The sequence below is a fragment of the Filicampus tigris genome, chromosome 20, assembly GCF_054856515.1.
Source record: "Filicampus tigris isolate MCC_2025a chromosome 20, RoL_Ftig_1.0, whole genome shotgun sequence".
Taxonomy (NCBI): Eukaryota; Metazoa; Chordata; class Actinopteri; order Syngnathiformes; family Syngnathidae; genus Filicampus; species Filicampus tigris.
Genome location: NC_141236.1, coordinates 2,967,563 through 2,995,478, shown reverse-complemented (window position 1 = coordinate 2,995,478; position 27,916 = coordinate 2,967,563). Strand labels below are relative to the sequence as shown.

The 27,916-nt window shown below is 38.7% G+C and overlaps 3 protein-coding genes across 7 annotated transcripts in view; 1 reads left to right on the top strand and 2 right to left on the bottom strand.

Annotated features, from left to right (window-relative positions):
- tnfrsf21 (tumor necrosis factor receptor superfamily, member 21) overlaps positions 1-247 on the bottom strand; it is a 35,085-nt gene extending 34,838 nt beyond the window's left edge. Inside the window, exon 1 of the mRNA XM_086018312.1 lies at positions 160-247. The gene's annotated coding sequence lies outside the window, so the exon portion shown is untranslated. The remainder of the gene's footprint in view (positions 1-159) is intronic.
- A 1,763-nt stretch (positions 248-2,010) lies between these two features.
- Positions 2,011-27,683, bottom strand: LOC147127857 (coxsackievirus and adenovirus receptor homolog). Of its 4 annotated transcripts, none has more exons than XM_086018796.1 (4): positions 27,403-27,683; positions 25,820-25,900; positions 4,026-4,122; positions 2,011-3,746 (listed from the first exon to the last, which is right to left on the bottom strand). In XM_086018796.1, the coding sequence occupies exon 4, from the start codon at positions 3,736-3,738 to the stop codon at positions 2,842-2,844; it is 897 nt and encodes a 298-aa protein (XP_085874922.1). In that variant the 5' UTR covers positions 3,739-3,746; positions 4,026-4,122; positions 25,820-25,900; positions 27,403-27,683; the 3' UTR covers positions 2,011-2,841. The 4 variants fall into 4 exon arrangements, with proteins under 4 accessions (XP_085874922.1, XP_085874920.1, XP_085874923.1 ...); XM_086018794.1 differs by having other exon boundaries at positions 25,820-25,897; XM_086018797.1 differs by lacking the exon at positions 25,820-25,900 and having other exon boundaries at positions 27,403-27,426.
- The window catches only part of cd2ap (CD2-associated protein), a 44,916-nt gene continuing 26,451 nt past the window's right edge, over positions 9,452-27,916 (top strand). The window contains exons 1-2 of one of the 2 annotated variants that reach the window (XM_086018792.1): positions 9,452-9,798; positions 20,675-20,832. In XM_086018792.1, coding sequence (XP_085874918.1) covers positions 9,795-9,798; positions 20,675-20,832 — 162 coding nt within the window. In that variant the 5' untranslated portion in view covers positions 9,452-9,794. The remainder of the gene's footprint in view (positions 9,799-20,674; positions 20,833-27,916) is intronic. The other variant, XM_086018791.1, reaches the window with a different exon arrangement.

The following is a 27,916-nucleotide window of genomic DNA, read 5'->3' as shown; positions in this document are numbered from 1 at the left end:
TTGATAATTAAGTTATCAATCAGCAGTGTTTTCGCTATGAATTAAAACATACACTTGACATCAGGAACGTGTCTTTTGCTTTCCAAGTGTATAAATACACACACGCACACACACAATACAACCAATTCAATTTGACTAAATAAAGTCAGGATTCCTTACCTGCTCAAGTTTTCCAATGAAGGAAGGAAATGCACCCCTAGAACAGCACACTCAGTTTACAGTGTCTTCTTCATGGTTTGCATTTGCTTGAATGAATTTGCAATGAAACATGCTGCGCTATTGTAGGGGGGAAGAGATGAAAGAGACCATAACGGTAGGCTTCAAAGACAAAAGAGGCATCGTTTTTTCCTAGATGTGTGTATGCACGCAGTGCTCCTTACTGGTCTAAATAGTTTTTCAAGCATTGTTAACACATTTTTACGCAAGAAATAGCCATGTGCATTTTACTGAATTCTGACTTTATTCTGAGAATTCTCACTTTATTGTCAGAATTCTGACTTTAAATTGAGAATTCTGACTTTGATCTCAGAACAGGTATTGATGTAATGTTTAAAACTGACGGTTCACTGAAAATGAAAATTGGTTGTTACAACTGGTTCAGCTGGTTACCAGATATGAGATGAAGCAATTGAAATGAACCATCCTATCACCAATCTGCCTCCAACCAGCTGCTTGAGCGATGAACATCAAGTCTAACAGCGGTTGACTTTGGCAATTTGTTGAGATATTTAAAATTGGTTGAAATTGTAAGTTATACATTGTTGTGAGGCGGTAAAAGATGATCTGAAATGTTAGGAAGAGTATCTTTAGGTATAGTTCATTTGAACCTAGCATGTGTTTAACATGAGAGTAACTGTCAAATGGTATGTCAAATTTATTCAGTTCTTACACGCAAACCGATTTGAAAGTTTTGCCTATTTGTTGGTTTGTTTTTAAATCATGCCCTGTCTCACTCAATTGTTTGGGTAAAGGTATAATTAGCTGGGTCCTTAAAAAGGCAACCACATGTTGACAAAAATGAAGGTATTAAGTTAAGTTTATGAAGTAATGCCAAGTTGAATGTTGTTTTTAAACTTACTAACAATACAATGTGAGTATACAGGCTAAATGAAGTGATTGTCATGATCAACATTATTTGAACTTGCATTGATGTATTAAAGAAAGTATTTTTAATATAGAGTTATGTTTGAGAGTGTAGAACCGTTCCTCTCAGGGACTCAGGTTTTTACATGCTTTTTATGACTATCACAATTTTAAGCAGACTTCCTCACATATACTTTTACAAGCACACATGTTTGAATAGAGAATCCTGATATTTTAAAAAATCGTTATGAGAGGTGATCTAATTTATCAGAGCAGGAAGTAAAACCTACACAATAGATTCAGTAAAAGGGGGTAAAGTTCTGTCATATTGGGTTATTTCTGAACGTTTCCCCCTCGAGCCCGAGAAAACCACGCCTATGGCGAGGAGGCGTGTCATCCACACCCCCTTTCGTTAGGTATTAGACAGTAGATCTCCAAACCAAGCCATAACAACCTGTTGCCCGAGGGAAAAAGAAAACAACATCCGCAATGCTTGAAACAATGTGCTCTGCAGTTTCACTTTCTACCCACAAGAGGGAACAAGTCATCCTTCCTATAGGACGGTGTCAACTACCTGAGTGAATATGTACTGTATGTTTTCGTGGGCAAACGTCTGCTACATAAGTGATACTCTACATTTTTTTTCAATATGAAGTTACCTCTAAAAAGTGGCATTAACTGCCCTCGTTTTACTTCTACAATATTACACTGTGTGGAATTAGAGTTGAGTTAATTTAAGACAATTTTTTAAGATAATTTTTGTGTACCACCGCTGATTTGCTATAAAAAAAAAAGTTTACTTGGCTGAATCAAATGCTGCCCTAGGCTTACAGCTATATCATGCTGGGATAATAATTTAAAAAATAAAAAGATTAAAATGAAGACTCAACGAGTGTCCATACCCGGAAACAATTGCTTCCTTTTTTTTTAAATTCAAACTTTATTGAAAACAACATTTTCAGGGACCAGTGAGAAGGGGAGGGGGAGGGGCGTGCTGGGGGGATAGGGATTCTTGAAGATATTTCCTTAAAGGGCAAGTCAAACCAAATATTTTCCCCACAAGAGAATGTTCTATGTAGGCCCACGAGTCTAAACATGGCATTCTGATTAATAATGTGTTTGTGGAATATGAGGTAAGCAATAAAATCCTCCTGCTTCTGTCCATCTCAGGGGGCGGCCATTTTGTCACTTGCTGTCGACTGGAAATGATATCACAGTTGCTCAGGGCTCAGATAACGACAAATTGTGTCTCAGCTTCAGAAAACAGGTGATGACACTGATTTCATCTATCAACAGAAGTGACAAAATGGCCGCCCGGTGATGGCGAAAAACGGGTGGATGAAGCTTAACTCGTATTCTACAAACACAATATTAATCAGAATACCATGTTTGGACTAATGAAGGCACATATAACATATTATTGCAAAGAATTTTTGTGGGGGTGACTTCCACTTTAATATAAACAGCAGTGCCAAATGCTAAATAAAATTGAACATGTTTTAATATGGTAACTTATCCAGTTTAAACGTGAAATTTGATCATGTTAAAACATCAAAACTTAACAGAAACTAACATTGGCATCAGATTTTAATTATTTCGTACACAGCTACAAACTTTACTAGATAAAATTCTTAATCATTCTTCATAAACAAGTTGTCTTTCAATATTCTGTCTTTTTCTTGAACATTTTCTAGTGTTTAAAGACAAAAAAAAAGTCAGATAACTGTCATATTCTTGAAATTAAAGTGAATCAAATCATCACTCTAAAGCTATTACGTTACTAATGTCCATGGATCTCTTCTTGTGGTACCAGTAGACGGTGATGGTGACGACAATGGCGACAGTGGCGAGCATGGCGACGGTGACTACGATGACCAGGACTACGGTGCCGCCGGCCGTGGTGGCGGCAGCGGCGTTGACATTGGACAAATGCGGGCTGGTGACCTCGATGTCTTGGGACAGCGGACAGGCTAGGACAAGTTCACAGTGCTTGGTGGCCACCATATTCTCCACCGTGCATCGATAGTGTCCACAGTACGGCTCAGTGATGTTGTTCACATGCAAGGTGCCTCCTACGGTATCCACGGTGGCGTTCGCCGGCAGGATCTGGTTTCCGCTGGTCTTGGCCCAGGCGTACAGCAGGGGAGGGGTTCCGAGCAAGGATCCACATTGGAGTGTCATCCCATCGCTTTCCCTGTCCAGATTACACAGAGGCTGACTGGGTGCCACCATGACTGCCAGGTTCAGGGTCTTCCAGCCTATTTCAGGTAACTTTTCGGGTAACTTCTTCACGGTGCACTGGTACGTCTTGGAGTCTGTGGAACGGACATCTGTGATGGTGATTGAAGCGTCGCCATTTTGAGGATCTGGTGATGTGAAGCTTATTCTCCCCTCTAGTGGTTTGTACTGAACAGGATACAACCCGTCAACAACAAACCAAAGGATCGTCTTCTCCATCTCGTTCTCATCCACAACACTCCACATGATCTCTGTCACATGCGGGGTGTCCATGGTGTGATTGTAGTGGCAGACCAGTGTGACATTTGAGCCCGTAGCGGCGTAATAATGGTCACGATCAGTGCTGATGTTCAGAGCACAGGCTGGACCAATGCTACAAAGCACTCCCAGGAGGACAAAAGGCCACATCATCGCCATGTATAAGGCTGGAAAATGCAAACACAAACACAATGAGAGCAACAATTTGTCTTCTATTATTACAATTGTAAAAGTTAAGGCCACATCATCGCCATGTATAAGGCAGGAAAATGCAAACACAAACGCAATGAGAGCAACAATTTGTCTTCTACTATTGCAATTGTAAAAGTTATCAATCAGCAATGTTTTTGCGATCAAATGACAAAATACAGTTGATATCAGGAACTTGTCGTACACAGAGCAATACAACCAATTTCATTTGACTAAATAAAGTCAGTATTCCTTACCTGGTCAACTTTTCTGATGAAGGACGGAAGATGCACTCCAAGAACAGCACATTCAGTTTACAGTGTTGGTGTTTGGTGTTTGCTTGAATTGACAGCACTATAGGATGAAAGAGATGAAGGCATTAAAGCACAAAATCATGATCAAAGGCTCAAATTGGCATCTTTGATCTTCTTATTTACTGTCTTCATATTTACTGTATGTTGGCAGCTGAAAAGCCAAAATGGTAACAAATAAGCAAAACCGTTTCAGGATGTGATGAGCTGAAGGTCAACAGCAAGTGATGTCAACACCAATGATGGGAGTACCGGTAATGGCATTACAGTATAAAGAAACATCGTTACAAACTGCGTTATTCTTTCCAGTATTGATGTAATCTATATTGACATCGATGCCATATCACAAGGCGTGTTACTTTATCAATTCATTAGTTTGCATTTTGCAGTTCACTTTTCCCCTTTGACTTTGTTGCAGAAATCCCTTCCGCCCACATGAGTATCTTCCTCCTCTGTTTCAGACTCATCATCCTTTGGGGTTAGTTGTGTGGCGTCCCTCCAATTACTTGTGCTTATCATGTTCTGTTGGGGACAGTTGGCTGCGCCCAGCACAACAGGTGCTTGCACAGCAAGACTTACTTTATCTGCTGAAAACAATTTGAAATGTAACCAATAATTTATGATACTTTTTGTAGTTTTCCAGTCATCCTCCAGCTGTGCAGTTATCTCGTCAGGTGTTCTCATTTGTATCAACCCCCTGGGTTTCTCTGACGCATGCACTTCCATGTTTCTTTTGTATTGTTTTGCCAATGTTATCAAGTGTGATTCAATTGTTGGAGACCCTCTCAAGGGGCCTATGAGTCCATCCCTTTCGCGCAATCACAGACAAGTTGGACGACTTTGTCTAAATCTTTCGAGCGACACGCGTTAGCCACATGACAAAGTGCATACCCACACATATAATGTTGCCATTTTCCTTTTTACCACAAGGTGGTGTCCAACAGCTTTTCGGCGTTGCCCGCCAGCATTATTGAATGTTCCGCCATACACTGAAAAAAATGCTGTGCATTATTTACTCAAATTTATTTCGCCAAGTGGTTGCATGAAATAAAATCATCTGAATACAGATAGATGTTCAAGCGGACCATACATCAACTTTAAAAATATATCTGGATACAAATGAGTATGCAACAACTTGACAAAAAATAAAATTAGATAAATTCAACCACGGCGGCACGGTGGTCGACTGGTTAGCACGTCCGCCTCACAGTTCAGAGGTCGAGGGTTCGATCCCGGCTCCGGCCTCCCTGTGTGGAGTTTGCATGTTCTCCTCGTGCCTGCGTGGGTTTTCTCCGGGCACTCCGGTTTCCTCCCACATTCCAAAAACATGCATGGTAAGTTGATTGGACTGTCTAAATTGCCCCTAGGTGTGATTGTGAGTGCGGATGTTTGTCTCTGTGTGCCCTGCGATTGGCTGGCAACCAATTCAGGGTGTCCCCCGCCTACTGCCCAAAGACAGCTGGGATAGGCTCCAGCACGCCCGCGACCCTTGTGAGGAGAAGCAGTATGGATAATGAATGAAATTCAACCATCATTTTTTTCAGTGTATGACTATCGGTTCTTGGCACAATTAACCCCTTTGTATGGTCTGCCAGTCTATGACCACCAGCTTGGCACAATTAACACCTATTGATTTTAGAGTGCATTTTTAACACTTACATCAAAAACCTTGCTTCCACTCAACACAGAATTACCTTAAATGGTCCGTTATACCCACAGATGAAACAATTTAGGTGCACTATATTTTCGATACAAACATTAAGAGGACCACACCAAGCAGAAATTAATAATATGATTTCTGCTTAACTTTTTTAAACTATTTTTTCATACAAAAACTAAGGTCAAGCAAAAACACATGTATAGTTGTTTGTTTCTTTTTGCACAATAAAAATAATTTGGAAAAAAAAGGTCAAGTAAAAACAGCATCACTGTGTCTTACCTCGTTCCCGGATGGGATCAGGAAGTAAGGTGATCCCCTCCTCATGAGACCGTGTCTTATAAATCAGTGTTAGCCTCTCCTTAGTGTTAGCCCCTCCTTAGTGTTAGACCTGCCTATTCTAAAACCTTCGGTGTCATCAATTTTATCGAAACAGTTAGTGTGTGTGTGGGGGGGGGGGGGGCGTGTGCATGTGTGTGTGTATATGTGTCATAGTGTGCAATGAAAGCTGCAGCATAAGAATATATTGAAAGTTTGTCCAGTGTTTGTTCTTATCTCCTGCTATGTGGTGTGTTTGACTGCTTGAGGCAAAAATAATATACACCTTAGCGAAATTACTCCCTGCGCACACCATTACAATGAGAGTGCCCTACACTTTATTCTAGTACGGTATAAAAATTTTTTTTTTTAAAAAAAGCATGTTTCCTGAGGTCATAACCGACCTGAGGGCCAACTCCTTTTTTGAAGCATGTTTCAATGAAGGTCAAAATTGAAATATAGACTAATCTTCTATTTTTGGTTCATATTTTTATATCCGACTCCAGAGGAGGAGTGCCGCACCAGTCATGAACCTCAATGCTGGTGACTGCAGAAACTCTCGGTTTGGGTTCAAAAGTGTTTAAAGTGTTTAAAGAAATCAAGGTTACCAAAGCCTCTGTATCTTTTTTAACGTCACACATGTACATGGCCTTTGTACATTATGTTGGTGGTGTTAAAAAGTGGATTCTTAAGAAGGTCACTTAAAAAAAAAGGCCCTGGTCAGAAAAGCACCACACGTCACTGCTTACATGTAAATTTTATGTGTACAAATTTGTGTATAGCACATTGTACAATTTGTTGTATATGTCTTTATTTGAGGCGGCACGGTGGTCGACTGGTTAGCACGTCCGCCTCACAGTTCAGAGGTCGTGGGTTCGATCTCGGCCCCGGCCTCCCTGTGTGGAGTTTGCATGTTCTCCCTGTGCCTGCGTGGGTTTTCTCCGGGTACTCCGGTTTCCTCCCACATTCAAAAACATGCATGGTAAGTTGATTGGACACTCTAAATTGCCCCTAGGTGTGATTGTGAGTGCGGATGTTTGTCTTTGTGTGCCCTGCGATTGTCTGGCAACCAATTCAGGGTGTCCCCCGCCTACTGCCCGAAGACAGCTGGGATAGGCTCCAGCACGCCCCGCGACCCTTGTGAGGATAAGCGGTATAGATAATGGATGGATGGATGTCTTTATTTGGATAGCATGGTGGATGAATGGTTAGCACGTCCGCCTCACAGTGCAGATTTCGTGGGTGACAATCCGGTCTCCAGCCTTCCTGTGCCTGCGTGGCTTTTCTCTGGGTTGTCATGTTTCCACCCACATTCCCAAAAAATGCATGGTAAGTTAATACAATAACACTCTAAAATACCCATGTCTCATGTTACTTTGGACCAACACTTTTTGTTTAGTGGCTGAAACAGGTTTAGTGCTGTATAATAATAATAATAATGATAATAATAAAAATAATAATAATAGTAGTAAAAATAATAATGATAATAACATTATTATTGTTATAATTATTATTATTATCATTATTATTATTATCATTATTGCGTCAGGAAGGGCATTCGGCATAAAATGCTTTGCCAAATAAATGATGCAAATCGTGCGTGCACTTGATTCGCTGTGGCGACCCCTGAGGGGAAAAGCCGAAAGGTTAACAACAACATTATTATTATCATCTTCTATACAGTTATACAACAATAATAATGATAATAATAATAATAATTATTATTATTAGTAGTAGTAGTAGTATCATTATTTAATATTATTATGAATAATAATACTTATTATTATCATTATTATTATTATTTAATAATAATAATAATAATAATTATTATTATTATTATTATTATTATTATTATTGTTTGGTCATATGGTGCCATATCACTTTGCAAGCCTACCACAAATTTCTTTAGCAGAGGTACAAGCAAAATTTCATCACAAATATTTCTACTATTCCCTCAAGTGACAATGTAAGTACATTGCATTTGTAACACATGCTGATGCGGAAAATTTGTGATCGGCTGATTGTCTCCTTTGGGTATCAATAGCAGAAAAATGGCAGCGAGGCTGTGCGGTGAGCCGCCACCCATGTAATATTAATTAATTAATTAATATTAATGAGGTGTTAGGTGGTCAACTGGTTAGCACGTCCGGCTCACAGTTCAGAGGTTGTGGGTTCAATCCCGGCCTTCCTGTGTGGGGTTTGCATGTTCTCCCCGTGCCTGTGTGGGTTTTCTCTGGGTACTCCGGTTTCCTCCCACATTCCAAAAACATGCTTGGTAGGTTGATTGAACACTCTAAATGGCCCCTAAGTGTGATTGTGAATGCGGATGTTTGTTTGTCTCCATGTGCCCTGTGATTGGCCGGCTACCAATTCAGGGTGTACCCTGCCTACTGCCCGAAGACAGCAGGGATAGGTTCCAGCACGCCCGCGACCCTTGTGAGGAGAAGCGGTATAGCTAATGGATGGATGGATATTAATGAGTGATTACTAGATCTAGGATTATATAAATAAAATGTACATTTGATGTGAGATAACATTTTTTTTTGCATATTATTTTAATGAATAGTGTTTTTTTTAAATGAATGAACTTTGAAAAGTGAACACATTCTACACACTGTCTCTTTAAAGAGCAAGTCAACCCAAAAGTTTACTTTACAATAATATCTATTATGCACCTCCACTAGTCTAAACACGGCATTCTGATTAATATTGCATTTGTGAAATATAAGTTAAGCAGCAAAATCCACCCGTTTTTAGCTATCTCAAGGGGGTGACTATTTTTTCACTTGCTGCAGACAGAAAATGACAATGATAACAGTTGCTTAGGGCTCAGGTAACAACCAATCAAGGCTCACCTGTTTTCTGAAGCTGAGCCATGATTGGTTGTTACTTAAGCCCTGTGTAACTGTGATGTCATTTTCAGTCGACAGAAAGTGACAAAATGGCCGCCCCCTTAGATGGACAAAAATGGGTGGATTTTACTATTAACTTATATTCCACAAGCACAATGTCAATCAGAATGCCGAGTTTAGACTAGTGGGACTACATTGAACATAATATTTTATAGAAATTTTTTCTGTTGAGTTCAACTTTAAGTATGGTATATATAAGTGTAGGGGTGTGTATCTCTCAATAAAATACGTTTTTATTTTTGTTACACTCCTTATGATATACAAGTATAATTGTCTGTATTCATTCATTATTGTTATTTTTGTTTATTATTCATTTATTGTTATTATTATCATTATTACTATTTTTTGTAGTTTTGTACTGCTAGTAAAGTAAGTTTGAGTGGTACCTGACATAGCAGACGCGCAGAGTGATGACTGATTAATTTGCTGAGCGCACTTGTATGGCAGGGATCAAAATTCCACCGTTCCTCTCGCGGGACTTTCCCCTGGCTTTGAATCATCGCGAAGTTTCGTGCTGTTTTTGTATTTTTGGTGGCAGGCATCAGCCGCTAGCAACCCGATGGAGGCAAGTCCAAGAAAGGTGGAGACTCCTGCTCAACTTCCTGCACAATACTCTTGAAGCACCGCCAGGAGAGAAGAAGGGAGGCTGCTGCTTGGGCAAGGACGAATGGATATACGGCTCTACTTTTTCCCCTAATTACAACCACGTCGTAGTTGTTAACTGTTTATACGCCTATCTACCTGGCTTGTAGCTCGCTAGTTAGCCGCAAGCCTGCTGAATAAGCGACTGGCAACGTTTGATAGCCAAGGCGGTGCAAAAGGACAGGAATGGGTGAGTTTTCCATGATGTGGCGCTTGTGTTGTTTGCGTCAATGTGTGTTTTAAAATGCCAAACGTTACTTTTGGCCACATCGCACACAATTAAAGACCAGTAAAGTCTCCAAGCCTGACGTCGATATCTTAAGTCATGCTGTGTGCGTTTGACGAACCCTGGTTAAAGTAAGCAATCCACTTAGGTTAGCTTAGCAAGGGAGAATAGCAAGCTAGCAAAGTCAAACGAATAAACGCCTCCTCCTTGTCTGCGTTTTTCTCGCTATGTTGACGTAAACAATCTAAACTGCTGCCATTGTAGCTAAAACACGTTCTGTGGTCAAACCACCGACGAACAAAACATACTTTTTCAAGAACTAAATAGTGTGAAGTTGGCTGTGTATGGGAGTAGAACTAACTCAATAGTCAGACAACTCAAGTGAATTTAGTTGATGTTAAGGTCCAGATTTAAATTGTCTTTAACGGACAGATTTGTTTAGTTTTCATTTTAGATATAGAATCGTTTTTGTGTGTTTTTTTTTTTTTATCTTAGGAGCGCATAGTTATGTTTCCACCCACTCTTATTATCAGACGGTGTGTTTTGGTGTGACCATTTACATGTGGGCAAGCAACTCTGCTTGTCAAAGTGATATATTGAGTCGTTTGATGAGTGAATAGCATGTTTATCTTGAAATTAGGTTTCACATGTAGTTGCCTGATTTTGCAAAGGAGTGAAAGTGAATGATCAGTGTTCTCACTCGAGATGTAAAATCTCAGGAAATGTCTGAGAACATCATCATGATATTCCATTATACACAAAATTATTTTGCTTTAAATTCAGACTGTCGCTAGATATCCTGATGTTTTATTCATTTACATGTTCTCTCATTTTATTAGATTGATTTGGTGGCAGGTTAAGCTTTATGGGTTGCTTTATACCCAACATGACCACTTACATTGTAAGCGTTCTGCACTGAATTATGCAACCTTCCTACCGCATCTCTTGAGGCGGGGATGTGTGTTTCGAAGATGTGCATGTGGTTGTGTGCAGTTCAGTAACTTTGCTATGTTGCAAAACAGGTTCTAAACCTGACGTGGTAGGCAAAGGATATTTTAAAGAGATTACTGGTCTTCGCATGTGTTCTTGTATAACTGGTATAAAAATAATGTCCGGTAGCGAATACACAAACAGTATTTAGAAAAATAGGTTTAAAAAGTGCTGCACAAATGCACAGAATTAAAAAAAAAAAAGACTGGATTTCTTCATTAGGCATTTTTTAATTATGTTATTCTTTCAACATTCTGTCAAAGTAGTTAGAATAACTTGTTAAGAACTAATAACAAAAATGTAAACATTTTATGGTAGCATTTCAGCTATGTTTGTGACATGTCTAGTTTAAAATCAAAGTAGTGCTTCATTTTTGTTGGAATGATTTTCTAATTAAGTCTGTTGGAGACATTTTGCTGGACTCACACATGTCAAATTCACACAACAATCCTGAGTAGCCAATTTGTTTTCTTTTCAGGTGACATATCCTCTGTGACTGAGCTTATATTTACATCTGAAACAACCCACATGCAAACCACTACTGCGATGAAAACAAAAGTGACAACTTTGGGCAACAATAACACAGAAAAAACAAGTATTAAATGTATAGTGATTATTTTGGCCTGCAGACACAATTTTATAGTATATACCATATTTAGAGTAGTAGGTAGTTTCACAGAACTTTTCTGTAGTTTTGAGTTAGTTTAGGATTTTTTAAAACAACATCCCCAACAACTTGCTTGGCATGTGTATTATTAGAGTGCCTTAAGTGGGTTTGAAGTGCTTTGTGGATGTGTATTGTTTTTTGAGATTGTTGCTTCACACCAAAACTTAAAAAAACAAGCATACCCTTGCATTAAGTATACTGTACGTTTTAAAAATTGTTTTGTAGCTGGTGTTCTAAATTCTAGATACACTTCTCACTGAGGTATGCTTTTCTTCAATTGGCAAATGGCTGAGGGTATTTTCAGCTGTGTTTGAACATGTCTGTGTGTGACTGTAGTAAGCTCTCTGTCTGTCTCTCTCTCTCTCTCGCTCTCTCTCTCTGTATGTCTCTCTGAGTTTTGGTGGCTGCATACCTTTTACTAATGAGTGATAAACAATAGATAAAGTTGCGGTTAGAGGATGAAAATCCGATCATTGAATATGTCTGTGGAAACAGTCTGTTAGTGATTTCATTTTCAACAGCACAGAGGAACCTTAGAAACTATACTAACAAGGTTGGCTAAATAACTTCCCATCTACATCTGTCCATTCATCCACTTTTTGGGTTGCAGGTGAGACTAACCCAAGCAGATTTTGGGCATGAGGCTGTCCCCACTCTGGGCTGGTAGCCAGCCAATGACAGGGCAAACTTCGTGATAGAATCATTTCATATGATAAAATTGACCTGAATGTAGAGTAATTTTTATAACATATTGGTGAACTTTGTCAAATTAGATAAAATAGCAGTGCAAATGACTATTTGATTTAATCAATAAACCCAAGGATAGAGTTGTGTGACATGGCTAAAATCTTATATACTGTATATCCCAACACACAATTTTATATCCATATAATGACAAATGTCCCAATTTTTTTCTTCAAAAATTGCCTGAAAAAAAATTGTATTTTTCTCTTAATTTTTCACAATTTATTTATAAAATGCACATTTTAAATAGAAAATGCAATAAAATGAATAAAACATCATTTCAAAATAACCAGTGACTAAATAAATACTATTCAAAATATCTTAGTACAATCACTTTTCAAGGAATGCAGAAAAGTGTAAAAAATAAAGTAAATACAACACAGGGCTTCAAGTAACAGTCAAGTATGCCTCTTTGATAATGAATTTGTTTTAGAGCTGAGGTGTGACAATAAACACATTTTCTTCTGATTACTGCATGCAAATTAAAAGGGAGAAAATGGTATTGAACATCAGTTGTTTATTGTGCCCTTCATGATATTTTTGTAGTCATTTCTTTCATGTCATGTGTCCCCCCATCTTCTTTACGTAGACATTATGATGCAACATACTATAGATTGTTTTGTTCCCTAAAATATTGCATGACTAACTTTTTATCAGGGATGTCTTCATTTGCAAAATTTTGTGATACTGTATTTTGAGTTATTCTGTGATTTCCAACTACTCTGTTGTATCTTATCAGTAAGTGCGCACAGGGTAACTTAATGTTAATGCAAAATTATAGTGGTAGCAGCCCACTGAAGAGATTAAATGTTTTAGAAGATGTACAGTACTATTTAAATATGTCATGATTTCCCCTCTCATACCGCATCTCAACCCTCAGACAGTGGGCAGTTGTTTCTTTTTTTTTTCTTTTTTATGTTTAGGCGCTGGAAATGTATAGATCCCTTGATCTTCTTTTAGCTATGCGTGTTTGATCTGCTCTCAGTGTTAAACATATTTAATATGTGCAACGTCAGACATTAATAAGTAGGTTCAAGTAAAGAAAAGTCACTGTTAGGTTTGCTCAAGTGAACCTATGAGGTTTGTGAAATGTCCACATCCTGACAGATTGCAATGTATGACAACAAGCGTGAGCCGGAGACTTCCGGCTTTGATACAGATAAGCAGCTGCGAGTGTTCCTGTGTCTTGCTTGGGTAATCTCCTCGCACATCACCTTGCACATCAGCGACGACTCGAAGCAGAAAAAAACGCGATGGTTAGTTTCCATGTTAATCATTAGGTGTTAGTGGGAATGTTAGGGAGCACAGTGATTGACTCACATGTGTGGCCCTGAACATGTCCCCTGTGCTTTTCCTTCCTCCTGTCTTGGAAAATGACTCATTCAAATTAAGTACACATCAACAAAAAGTCATCTACAGAGGCCCTAAATTGACATGAAAGACAAAAAAAAGCCTTTTGTGTACCCGTGCGAGGGGACGCAATATTTTCGTGAGAGAACACAAAGATTTCAAGGGAGCACACAATTTTTGCGAGGGAATGCAAAATTTTTTTTTCTTTTCTTTCATGTCACTCTAGGGGCTTCATAGTAATCCAACCTCTTAAAAGTTTTAAATTTTTCACCGGTTTCTTTCAGACCATTATTAGTCCCGGTACTAGTACTCAAACTTGAGTACTCACCGATGCTAAGTAACCGACACCAATCCGCTCCGTTATACTGCTTAATTGTTGTTTAGTTCTTGTTTCATCTCTTCATATTACTATAAGAATACTAATTAGAATACTTTTGATAAAATAAAAAATCTGCTTTGAACATTTTCAAAATCTTTAGAACAATTGAAGAAAAAAACTTTACACATTTTTAAAACTTTACACATTTTTAAACATGACTAATATCCACTGTAATACTGTACAAATGTCTTGGGCACCAAAATTAAAAAAATAGATATATTTACGCCTTCTGGCAATATAACATCTCAGTGAATATTTAACGTTTGACATCCCAACCACTAAACTGGAGGATGGAAGCCTAATCATTTGATTGGGGATTATAACGTAAGTGGCCAGATCGATCATTGATTGTAATTAAGTCAAATAGCAGTGATTTCACATCATCATTCTTCTTGATCTTTGCCAGCTTTTATAGATTGATAGAAAACCCATACTGTTTGGATATTTGTAGCTATTATTAACGTTTCATGCATTGATTGAGATTTTTCGGAGTTTGAAATTTCCTGTTGTGTTTGAATACACCGTGTCTTGTGGCAATCACGAGTGACGTCAATGTTTACTCCCGTTGTGAAGCTCTCTGTTTGAACTGCAAAAGTTGAGTGTATTACAAATGATAAGACAAATACAGTGGAACCTCGAGTTACAAACGGCCGTTTTGATTAACTATTCAATTTATGCGCATCATTTTTTAAAATAGAAAATCTCCCTCTAGTTATGTACGTATTTCATTGCCCAAAGTGCGAACCCTCTCAGCATGGATGAGCGGATGGATCCGTGCTGTGCTTCTCGCACCATTTAAAGCGGAAGTCAACCCAAACATATTTTTTTCAAGAATATGTTCCCAGCAGGCCCACTAGTTGCATTCTGATTAATTTTGCGTTTGTGGAATATAAATAGAGCAGCAAAATGCACTCGTTTTTAGCCATCTCTGGGGGTGGCCAATTAGTCTCCAATTAATCACCAATCACGGCTGGCCTGTTTTCTGAATCTGAGCCGTGATTGGTGGTTGTGAACAGTTGTGATGTCATTTTCACTGGACAGAAGACAAAATGGCTGCCCCCAGAGATGGCTAAAAACTAGTGCATTAATACTTATTCCACAGATGCAATATTTATCAGAATGCTGTGTTTCAACTAGTGGGCCTGCTGGGAACATATTCTTGAAAAAAATATGTTTGCGTTGACTTCCCCCTTTAACCATCTATCCATCCATTACCAATACCGCTTATCCTCACAAGGGATAAGCTGAAAACATAGCTAAAATGGGTGGATTTTGCTGCTTAACTTATATTTCACGAATACAATATTAATCAGAATGCCGTGTTTCAACTAGTGGAGGTGCATAGTAGATATTATTGTAAAGAACACTTTTGGGTTGACTTTTAAAGGCACAGTGTGTAGAATGTTTTCACTTTTCAAGGTTCATTCATTAAAAAAAAAAACACTATTCATTTCAATAATATGCAAAAAAAATGTTATCTCACATCTAATGTACATTTTATTTATATAATCCTAGATCTAGTAATTACTCATTAATATCCATCCATCCATTAGCTATACCGCTTCTCCTCACAAGGGTCGCGGGCGTGCTGGAGCCTATCCCAGCTGTCCTCGGGCCGTAGGCGGGGGAAACCCTGAATTGGTTGCCAGCCAATCGCAGGGCACACCGAGACAACATCCGCACTCACAATCACACCTAGGGGCAATTTAGAGAGTCTAATCAACTTACCATGCATGTTTTTGGAATGTGGGAGGAAACCGGAGTACCTGGAGAAAACCCACGCAGGCACGGGGAGAACATGCAAACTCCACCACACAGGGAGGCCGGAGCCGGGATCGAACCCACGACCTCTGAACTGTGAGGCGGACGTGCTAGCCAGTCGACCACCGTGCCGCCCCTCCCCTTTAACCATCATTGCATAACTCATTGCGATAGTTTTTTTTTAATTTAATTTTTTTTAAATTAATTTTTCAAGAATTAACACAAAATTTAGATAAACAATTCCTTGAAGTTAACACGGTTTTAAATTGATTCATTATTGGTTATCAGATTAAAAAAAAAAGGCAGACACTTATATTCGTAGCAAAGTGCTGAATGCCAATATTTGGCTCGGCCGATTATCGGTCTATCCCTAGTATTTATTGTATTATAGCGTCTCTTTATTAAAAAAAAAGGGGGAAAATTACACTCGACGTCTGCTCCAAAGACGAGCTTGTTGCGTGTGCAGTCTACACACCCGCTTCTTCTAATCACAATTCGCACAGCAGCTACCTTAACGTCATTAACGTGACAAAAGACACATTTCCTTGGCTCATTTTTTGTGTTAACAAAGGAAATATGCAAAAAGAAGAACATCTATATAAGATTGTTATTTTGGAAGGAGACTCTTTTTCAACGGAGGAGCTGTTGTCCTTCAACCCCTCCTCACTTAAAGGTAAAGCACAATAAGCACTTGTTAAGTGTGTTATTTCTTTATAGTGAAGTATATTTTCAATAATTTTATGTTGTATTCTTATTTTCAACCACACACTGATTTAAAATTTGAAAAAAAAAACCATCATAAAATGTAAATAACATAATTTGGGGGCTAGAATGGATTAATTGCATTTCGAGTCATGTCAATTAGTAAATTGACCTAAATTTTCGAATTTTGCGTTACAAATGGGATCACGAAAACAATCAAGTTCGATTATTTTAACCGAGCTTTCGTCATGGCTAATTTTTCAATTTATCACCAGTGTTTTAGTACCATCAGAACTTTTTCTTGCGTTGGTGAGAACTTACTACTTACTACGTAACACATTCACAGCACACAGTAGATTTCTGTTGTCATGGCAATCAATTGAAGGTAATACGAGCACCAGCGCATCTGCAAAGTTGTGAAGCTTAGCAGTGTTGGGTCACTGTCACTGCTGTGTGCCTGTTGATTGATTGATTTATTGATTGATTTACAGCTTGGAAGTATCTTAATACTTAAACTTGTTTTCTGGGACACCTGCCAAGACAAATGAACAACACAATCCTCCCACTTTCCCAGCCACCTGATGGTGAACATAGAATTAATGCCTTATGTCATCTGACCTTGAATACTTCCCATCGCCATTGTTAGTGTTCATTGTATAATGCAATAGCCTGAGAAGTATTTTGACGCCAGAGTAGCCATGCTGCTACCTGTCTGCATTAAACTGACAGGAAGTCTTCTGATTCATTCTGTCTGTGTTCAGTGCACTGTATTTCGAAAGGAATTTCCTCAGAGGAACAAAAAAGAAAACCCTTACCGTTGGTATGTCAGAAGCAGAAACACTTTGTGGACTAAAAGGCCAAAAATGAGGGGCATCTTTGTAATCACTAGTAATTTGATTACATTATTACTACTACTGCCTACAGCAGGGAACCTACCTGTATTGAGTAAACAAGTTTTGGTTTTGATTTTTCATCAACAGTTGCCTTTTTATTTGCACTTGGACAGCAAGTGCGACTCGTCTTGTATCTCAAAAGTAAAATGAAAAAAATTCTTTGCATCATGCCCAAAGACGATATGACATCATATCGCTGCTGTCCTGTGAAAAACATGTATGTCTATTCTTTCAATTTCTTTGTTTTACGTGAATGAGGTTTCTTGTTACAGAAATCCCATTAATGTAAAAAGTAAAAGAAGTAAAAATAAAAAAAGAAGAAAAAAAAGAAAAATCGGACGTACGTGTTTTTCACAGGACAGCGACGATATACTGGGTGTTCCTTTATAATCTGTTTGGTTACAAATGATCGCTTTGCTGCATATCCAATTGGGAATAGGACTAAGGTTCCACTTACATTAAATATACTTGCTGTGATTCTGCCTGTTCAATTTGCATCTTTGGTCTGTTTCCTCCAGATGGCTGTGTCTTCTCTAGTGACATACATGGCTAATCTGAAATTACTGTTCGCCGATTGGGCTCAAACACTGAGCAGATGAGATATTTGATTAGTTTAATGCTACATACAGTGTAGGAATAGTTTTTCTGGTAGGTACAAGAGTAAGAGACAAAGAAAAACATGATGTGTGGTGGGTATAAGAGGAAGACTACGGATGCCATAATACCTATGTGTTTAGGGGTGTAACTGTACGCTTAATCACGTTTCGGTTCGTTTTTTTGGAAACTTCGGTTTGGTATATTTTCGGTACAAAAAAACATTTATTTATTTTTTAAAATATTTTTATTTTGATGTCAAGTAAACTGTACTTTTTTCTCCCGAAAAAATAAATAAAATCGAACCATTAGGGTGATGTTCTAAGAAATTACACTAGAATAAAAAATACACTAACAATAAAGATCTCTTAATTTTGTAAATTATTAAGACACTGAAATCTTTAAACACTCAGCAGCAACAGCCTATGACACATCTAAGTATTCAAGTTAAAGCCAAGTTGTCATTACAGTACATATATACACTTTTTGTGATGAAAAAATACATACAATAACAGTTACAATTATTTATTAACTATATTAAAACTATTTTTATAATGAAAAAAATACATTAACTTTATTTCAAAAAAGTCTTTATGAAATTGTATGCACTTTTTAGGCATTGAAATCTTTGAATGTTCAACATCATATTGTAACGAATTGGCTTATCTGTGTTGTGGTTGGATTTGTGTGTTGCTGAGTTGTGATGTTTCTGAGGTTCATGAATGCATTGTACGGCAAGCGAGTGGAGCAGCGGAGAAAGAAGGGCGCGAGCAGTTGTACTTGGATTAATAAAAAAGTGATAATTAAACTACGTCTGACGGCGTGTTCCTGGAAGACGCTACAATATAATAAATCTCGCTATTTACGTTTGACGTTTTTGCTCCCTCGTCTAAGAAACATTCACAGTCGGATGATGCCGTGCATGTTAGACGTGCTACCTGCCGCCCATCTCATGTAGCAATGTTGGCGCACAACTTTCGGACTTAACCACGTACCTTTCCCCATCAGCGATTTTACCAGGACAGCCAGAATGCTCCCAAACAGGAGAGCGCAGTGTACGGGGGGACCTTCGAGCTCTGGCTCTTTTCTGTCTCTCACTGTTGTGCCGCCACTCTCCTCTCTCGCATGCAACAGTCAATAGCGCCCGTGCGTAAGCTCGCGCTAATAAGTGGACTGAACCGAATGCAAGTGGACCAAACCGAACATGCCATACCGAAACGTATTAATACACCCACGTGTACCGTTACACCCCTTCTTAACTACAAAATAAGCGGGTAAAAAGAAATCCAACATATGCGTCAACAAAACTGACATTAAACCTAAAGTGATACTTGCCACACCGTTGTGGCCAGGGTTTGCGCAGACAACCCACTGCTAAAACTTGTCGGACGGTCACCCAGCCAGAGTTCACTATCCATTTTACAGCGCATCATTTTCAGTGGGCTAATAAAAGTGGTCTCATCCTCTTTTACCATAAAGTGTGTCCACATGTCCTGCAGGGCTCCTACTCCACCTACCCGCATGTTATGTCAAGCTAGTAAAGTGGTATCGTGTTGTACAATTATAGATGTACAGTATCGGCAGATTTGACACTGATAACGAAGCTGTTATCAGTATTGGTGTATCCCTATATAAAATACACACGATATAAAATGTGATACAACTATTTTTGTTACCCTTAGCCAGTGGTCATATGTATTGAATGGAAAGGTCTTTAGATTTGATTTCGTCCTTAATAAACTATTACTCTTCAATTTGTCTTCTGTACACCTGCAGATACTAAGAATTATGAGTGAGCGCTAACCTAGCGACCTTGCACTGACTGAAGACTTCATTGTCTACTCTCGATAATCCCTTTGACCTCTAGAAAGAAGAAAAAAAAATCACCAGGGTGAACCAGGGTGGGTGAGTAGGGAGAGTGCTCCAGCACGGCATTGTTCTTCTCAGCCAGGAACTAATGGATGCTCAGAGCATTGTGAGCAACCGCGTTGTCATGGTGAAGCAGCCACGGTTTGCCCTGTCATAATTGTTGCCTCTTCTCACACACTGCATGAAGCAAATACCGTAGGATCGCTTTGTAGACCTTGTAGTTGATCGCGTGACCAACACTGGGTTTGAAATATGTATTTTTTGTGTCATTATATGCATCATGGTAGTGGTATTACACACCAGATGACAATTTGCCCACAATGTTCACAAGTTAAAGTCACTATTCAGGCCTGACCAAAATTGGTTTTTTTAAGGCTTCTGCAGATTCCGATATTTGACAGAATAAAATTACCATAACCAATTAATCGGCTGATTACGCTTACATCAATAAAGATAAGAATTACAGGCAGAACAATTGGCTCTTTTACAATTGTCCTATAATATTTATTTAATTTTACAAGAGAGAGAAAAGTCTGCAAAAAAAAAGAAAAATCGGGTAAATCAGCCAGCTGATTACACGGTAATCGGTCGGGCCCACATCACTATATTGTCTTCAGTTTAAAAAACATAATTAAAAGCATTCTCCATCTGTCTGCCTCCATCTGTTATATAGTTCCATGAAATATTAGATCAATTTTTATTAATTTTCATTAATTTCCAATGTCTATTTTATATTTTGTTATGTTGCTATGCTATGCTATGCTATTCTTTTATATCTGAACACTCCTTATTCTATGAGTTATGGCTTCCTCCATTCTTACTTTACCTCTCTGCATCCCCTCCTCTTGTGTTTTCCTCTCCATGACCTCCTTTCTGTGGTCTCCGGAGCAGAGGTTGTGGTGGAGTTTGACTACGAAGCACTCCACGAGGATGAGCTGACCTTGCGAAAGGGGGATCTCATAAAGAACGTGTGCTGTATACAAGAGGATGGCTGGATGGAGGGAGATCTCAACGGGAAAAGAGGACTCTTTCCTGACAACTTTGTGAAGGTAACAGCAGATGCATTGTGCGCAATTCTTTTGAATTATTATATTTCTGCTGTGCTCGCAACTAATCCAACATAATAGTTGTCATAGCATCATTTCACCTACAATGTCTTCTGTGTATTTTATGAAAGATTCTGTGTGGACATTACAGTCCCCTTCAAAAGTATTGAAATGGCAAGGTCAATTCCTTTGTTTTTATTGTATACTACAGATGTAATTTGGGTTTTAGATCAAAAGATGAATACAGTGGTACCTCTACTTACGAACGTCTCTTCATATGAAATTTTCAAGTTACGAAACGCCTCAACAGGAAAAAATTGCCTCTATTTACCAAAGAAATTTCAGGATACGAAAGCTACTCGTAATATGGGCTGCTACACGGAGCTCCGGAGTTTCCTGAACGCAACATACTCATAGCTGCTCTGCCATTGGCTAGCCTAGCATCTTCCTGGCATCCCATTGGCTAAGAGGGACCACTTCCGTTGGTCTCTATGTGTGTGGATAGATAGGTAAATAGATAGATGGAAGCAGCGTCCTCGTCATTCACCCCTCGGGCCATGAGGTCTTCCGATAGTTTTACGTGAATTAGAAACGAGGAAAAGAAAAAAAGGAGAAAATCGTTTTTTTTGTCCATACAAGCAAAGCAAGAGATAACAGAAAAGTATGAAAGGGGGATGCGTTTATTTGATCTCGCCAAAGAATATGACCGTAATGTATCGACAGTCGCCACGTTATTAAATCAGTTGTTTACAAAACGCCAGGCAAAAAACACTTCTGAGAGAGAACATGAACCAAAGAGGGCAAAAGGCGATGAGGACAGCAATTAAAAGGTGAACGACCATCATTTTTATTCCTTATTTTAATCTTTGTTTTTTTACATTATGCACAACTCAAATTTGTTGTGCAATAATCTAATTGTAACATGTATTTGTTACATGTTTTCATGCATTTTTATGCTTTTTAAAACATTTATGTCTGAATATTGCGGGGCTTGGAACGGATTAGGGCATTTACATGGAAAACGCGTCTCTAGTTTTCTACTTAAGAAATTTCTTCTAGAACCAATGAATCTCGTAAGTAGAGGTACCACTGTATGTGACAAAATTTCAGACTCTCATGTTTCGAGTGAGCAAAAGTATTGGAACGTGACTGATGGGGTTTTCTAGTTGCTCAGGTGTTGTCTTAGATTAATTTCTTAAACATTAGATGCTTGTTTTAGCTTTGGGTTTCACCTGTGCAAACTGCATTTGCTGTTAAGCAAACATGAAGACCAGAGCACTGTCTATGGGAGAAAAGCAAACCACTATGAAGCTGAGAAGAGGGAAAATCGATCAAGGCTATTACACAAATATTAAGCATAGCCAATACAACAATTTGAAATGTCCTGAAAAAGAATGAAGCTACTGGTGTGCTGAGCAACAGATATGAAACAGGTCAACCAAGGGTATGAACAGCAGTTGATGATAGAAACATTGTAAGAGGTGTTTAGAAACACCCAAAGACAACATTACTGCCAACCTCCACAAGCCATGGGTCAAGGTACTGTATCACAGTCCACTGTTTGAAGATGACTTTGAGAGACGAAATATACAGGCCATACCACAAGATGCAAACCAATTATCAGCAGAAGAAGAATCGGAAGTTTTGGACCAACATTTTATGGACTGATGAGAGCAAGATTAACCTCTACCAAAGATCTGCTTATGATCCAAAACACACAAGCTGCTTCTGGAACGGGCTCACTAGTTTTTATTGATGATTTAACGCCTGATAGTAGCAGCAGAAAGAATTCTCAGGTCTACAACACCATGTTGTCTGGAAATTTACAGAAAAATGTGACAAGATTTCCCAAAAATCACTTTCTGCCCAAATACTGAGTCTGTTTGGAATGACTCTTCACATGCAAGAATTTTGAAAATCAGATGATGGGTTCCAGAGAAATTAAAGTAGCTCTTAAGGGTTAATCATAGCATAACCCTGCAAAATCACATTGGATGTTGGATTAATGTCCCTGACTGAGATGGCTATAAAATGATGTCTTTGTTAATTTGTCTTACCCAAAAAGATTGACAAAGTTGATTTATATTGTTATCTTGCCCAACTCTATTATGTCTGTACTTTTAGTGCCAGCACTTAAAGACAAGGCTGGAAAATTGAATAGTATAGACAATTATCGACCAATTGCTTTAGCCAGTATCTTGTCTAAAGTACTGGAAAAATTTCTCCCCTCAACTGATAACCAGTTTGGTTTCAAACAAAAACGTACTACAGATCTTTGTATTTATGCACTTAAAGGGATTGTATCAAAGTACAGAAGTCTCAATTCATCTGTTTTTTTATGCTTCATTGATTCATCTAAGGCTTTTGATAGAATTAACCACGAAAAACTGTTTTTGAAATTACTGTGCAGAGGTGTCCCTAAACTTTTCGTAAGAATTCTAGTGTATTGGTATGCCAATCAAACATTTCAGGTTAAATGGGAAGATGCAATATCAGCTCCTTTTTGTGTTAGTAACGGAGTAAGACAAGGAGGAATATTATCTCCTATTTTATTTAATGTCTATGTAGATGATTTATCAATTCAGTTAAATGGATCCAATACAGGTTGTCTCGTGGGTAATACACTACTAAATAATTTAATGTATGCAGATGACCAGGTTCTCTTTAGCCCACATATGTCAGAGTCAAGGCCCACGGGCCGGAGAAGGTGTTCTTCAGCCCCTGGGATAATATTGCTTTATTATTAAATCCGGCCCGCAGCAAGCCGGTGTGGGTAGCAGAAGTGATCGGGTCCTTCGCGCCGGCCGATGACGTCACGCTTTAAAATATATTGTAGCGTCTTCCAAGAACACAGACGTAGTTTAATTATCACATTTTTATTAGTCCAACCGGCTACTGTGGGTCGCAGCCGACGCCAATACAGTATGACAACCGTTCTGTCAAAAAAGAGCTTTAAAAAATTTCTACAAATTGCAACTACTGAGTTTGCTGGCACGAACAAACTACTAGCTAGCTTTGTCGAAGGAGGAAAATAAAAGAAACCACGTCTCTCGCTATCAACACTAGCGCTCGAGGGGCGTTCAACGCCTGCTCACAGTGTGGGATATCTCAGCACTACATCGAAACTCAATGACTTTATCAAATGCCAACAATTACTAATCATAAAACAACGTGAGACTTCTAACATGAAGTATTTCTTAATAAAGAGCGTTTTACTCCAAATAACGTTTCACTACAATCCGATTCTGAAAGCCACGAAAAGTGACGTGAAGTCTTCAGTCAGCACGTAGACGACCGAAGGACGTTCCTCGCAAAAGTAGCGGTAATGTTCGTTATAACAACCGCCAGGGGGGGCAAACATAGATGCAAAGAAATATATTACAGAAATAGTGTAACGAATTGGGTTGTCTATGTTGTGGTCGAATTTGTGTCTTGCCAAGTTGTGTTGTTTCCGAGGTTAATGAATGCATCGTGCAGCTGGATGAGAGGGCATGCGAGCGGAGGACGAAGAGAGAGACGAAGCTCTTTTCTGACAGAACGGTTGTCATACTGTATTGGCGTCGGCTGCGACCCACAGTAGCCGGTTGGACTAATAAAAACGTGTTAATTAAACTACGTCTGTGTTCTTGGAAGACGCTACACTATATTTTAAAGCGTGACGTCATCGGCCGGCGCAAAGGACCTGATCACTTCTGCTACCCACACTGGCTTGCTGCGGGCCGGATCTAATAATAAAGCAATATCATCCCAGGGGCCGTAGAAAACCTTACGGCCTGACTTGACTTGGACATATGTGCTCTATGGCATAAGTCACGATATTATGTATAATGCCAAAAAATGTCATATAATGATAGAAGTGCTGGGGATAGGAAATTATGTTTCCCAACGTTTTATTTACCAAACAGACCACTTGCAGTGTGTGAAAAAACGAAATATCTTGGCCATATCATATCTGAGGACTTGATGGATGACAAAGATATCTTTCGTCAGTGCCGTGAAATATACTCTCAGGCTAATCAATCAATCAATCAATCAATCACATTTTATTTATATAGCACTTTTCATACATAAAAATGCAACTCAAAGTGCAAAATGTGTTGATTAGAAAGTTTTATATGTGCTCTGATTTTGTTAAGTGTTCTTTGTTCAAAACATATTATGCCACTTTACACTGCTCAGCTATGGTCCAACGACCGTACAAGAAGTCGAGTTTACAGAGGCTAAAAGTTGCCTATAATGACGCACTGAGATGAAAGGATCAATATATCCTTCTTCGAGTACCAAGGTTGTACAGTGCTAGTCAATTATTTGTGGTGAAAAGAATACCAACATTTGATGCACTACTCAGACAGCTAATTTATACGTTCATCTGTCGACTAGACACGTCAGTGAACCACATAATTGAAGCCCTTGTCAGCCCAGTGAAAAATTGTTATAGGTTTACTTCTAAGATTAGACTGCATTGGTGCCATGCCTTGTATACATTTTAATATGTACAATTTTGTATCCTTTCTATTTGATCTTTTTTCCCTCTGTGTGTTTTCCTTGTGTTGATTGTATGGACCTGTGTCTGAAAATAAATAAATACTGTTATTTTATGTATTTATTTGTTTATTTATTTATCCGTTATCCGTTATCCGACATCTACAAGTCTGCTTTGTTTAGTCCTACATTGTCCTAGTGTTGCCTTGACATCTAGTGGACGGAGTGTATTTAGTTCAAAGTTCAAGTGCCAAACCTTCCATGCGCATTTTTAATGTGTGCAATTGACTCAGGCGGGGCCATTTTATGACTTTATCACCAGTCACCTGACTTAAAGGTTTTCCCTCAGTAGTGCACCGTGACTGTCGTCTATTGCATTTTCAGTGTCTGCAGTGTCTGCTGCTTTTCTCCGGTCGGCAAATCCTTGATAGTAAAACAGGTAATCTGCTAAGAAGACTGGGCCTGTCACTGTGCTTGGACAGATAATCCGCTAAGAAGCAGTACCTACCGGTTCTTGAAGTTTTGTGAGGCTACCACCATCTGAGAGGTTGTTCTTCACCCCCCGCTCCCTTTTTAATTGGCATTACTGCTGAACGACACAAAGGCATAAAATTGGTCGTGGAATGAAATGGTAAGAGATTAAATTTTGCTCTGCCATGACCGGGATTAGTTAGCATTCATCTTCTTAAAGTATCCTCAGGTAAGGTGACCATGGTTCTCTGGCCAAGATCATGATTCATGGTCATGTTGCTGAGCACAGCTGTACTACATAGCGTTGAGTAAATTAGTGATAAACATACCAATTATTTATGCACATATATAGAAACCATCCAACATGTTGAGTCTGTGAGGACTGTGTCATAATAATCTGTGTCTTTTTCTTTGTGTACCAGTTGAAAAACACACATACTCGGACACACTCATCACAAGCAAACTGAACTTCCTATTTAATGGAAGTGCAAAGTCAGCGTGAACCAGGAAGCGGATGGTAAACCCAGTCATTGTTTAGCTAAATAGAATGTTCCTGCACTGACATTGTGGTTGTCACGGCTTCAGTTTGGGATGGAATTGATCTGTCCTGTTTGGTTCACAAAGAGTAACAGCCAGTAAATTAGAATGCGTCCACAGGTGCTCGCATTCATCATCGTTTCATCGCTACTAGCTTAAGAAAACATTGACTCTTCCTTCCTAATCCATAACAAAGCATGACTAGTTTAAGCATATCCAGTGCACGTGTTCCCACTGCCGTGCTGGTATACCCTTCAGTCATCCCCACAGACTTTTGAAGGAAAATAATTTCAGAGAATGGATGGATAGACAAGTGAGTATTATAAAGTTGAGACATACTTAAACTCATTCTGTACCAGACATTTTTAGACCCTTTGTGAAATGACATCTAAATACGTCTTTGGGATAGAATGAGTTAAGTACTCCAGCAGGGCATAGGAATGTCTTTGATCATCGATTAATCGTTGCTGTCATTGCCTGTTGTGTCACAGACATTCTTTAAAGAGTAACTGCGATAACAAACACATTTTAGAGGGCATCATTCCTTTGTCTGCTTCTGTAGGTGAGGAAACTTGTTATATGAAAGGCGCTATTATAAATGTTCCTGTCTATTGCATAGTAAAATAAGACTAAAATATGTCAGTGACCTTGAAGAAAATAAGACTACTCATCTGATGTATGTACAGTAAATAGTCAAGTCAAATATATTTATACAGCACACATTCAGTCAAAGTTAGCTTTAAGCTGGTCAAAGCCTGCAGTTCTCATACATTATATTTGTATATATTCGCTATTAATACTGTTAAATTGGCAACTTTTCAAAATGAAAAAGAAAAAAAAAATAACGCTAGCTTGTTTAAATTCCCAGATACTGCTTTGTTCAAGTTGTATTATACGTTATATCATATTACTATCATATACCATTCACACTCACATCAACACAACACTACCCCAAAAATACATTCAATTGCAAAAAGCCTTTTAAAATATCACAAAAGCAAACATCTACCCTACATCTTCACAAATGCCTTAAATGTCCTACGCCAGGAGAGATGCAATAAATAAAACAATGAACTGACTAACCTCTAACCTCCGTTACTCACGAGGGTCCTTCTGCAATGAAGCATCATAGCGATCGATTTGAAACAAACAAGCCAACTTATATAATCAATGCATACTGGAGTGCTTCTGGGATGTTTTGAGTTTTCTCAAAAATATCTTTTTGGTGGTCTTCAGTCGAGGGATGAGCGCAGGACTTCAAAATACAAAAAACTGAGGCACTCAAAGTGATTCTGAATTAAAAGGTGTTTATTTTAACATGGCCAGTTAAAAAAAAACTGCCTACGCGTTTCAGTCTTGTTAGGCCGTCGATAGGGCAAGCTCAAGTGGACTGGCATGGTACTGCTTTTATACAAGTAGGTCACATGGTCTATGTGGGCTGGACACATGCAGTCAGTTGGTGCAAAATATCCAATCAGCAACACTGTAAGCCAAGTCTTTTTAAGTGGAGCTAAACTAACTAAACTTCAACTAAAGTTCATTTTGACCTTTACAGACAATGTCTTTGTAATTTTAACAAAGAGTTAGCAAAAGCTAG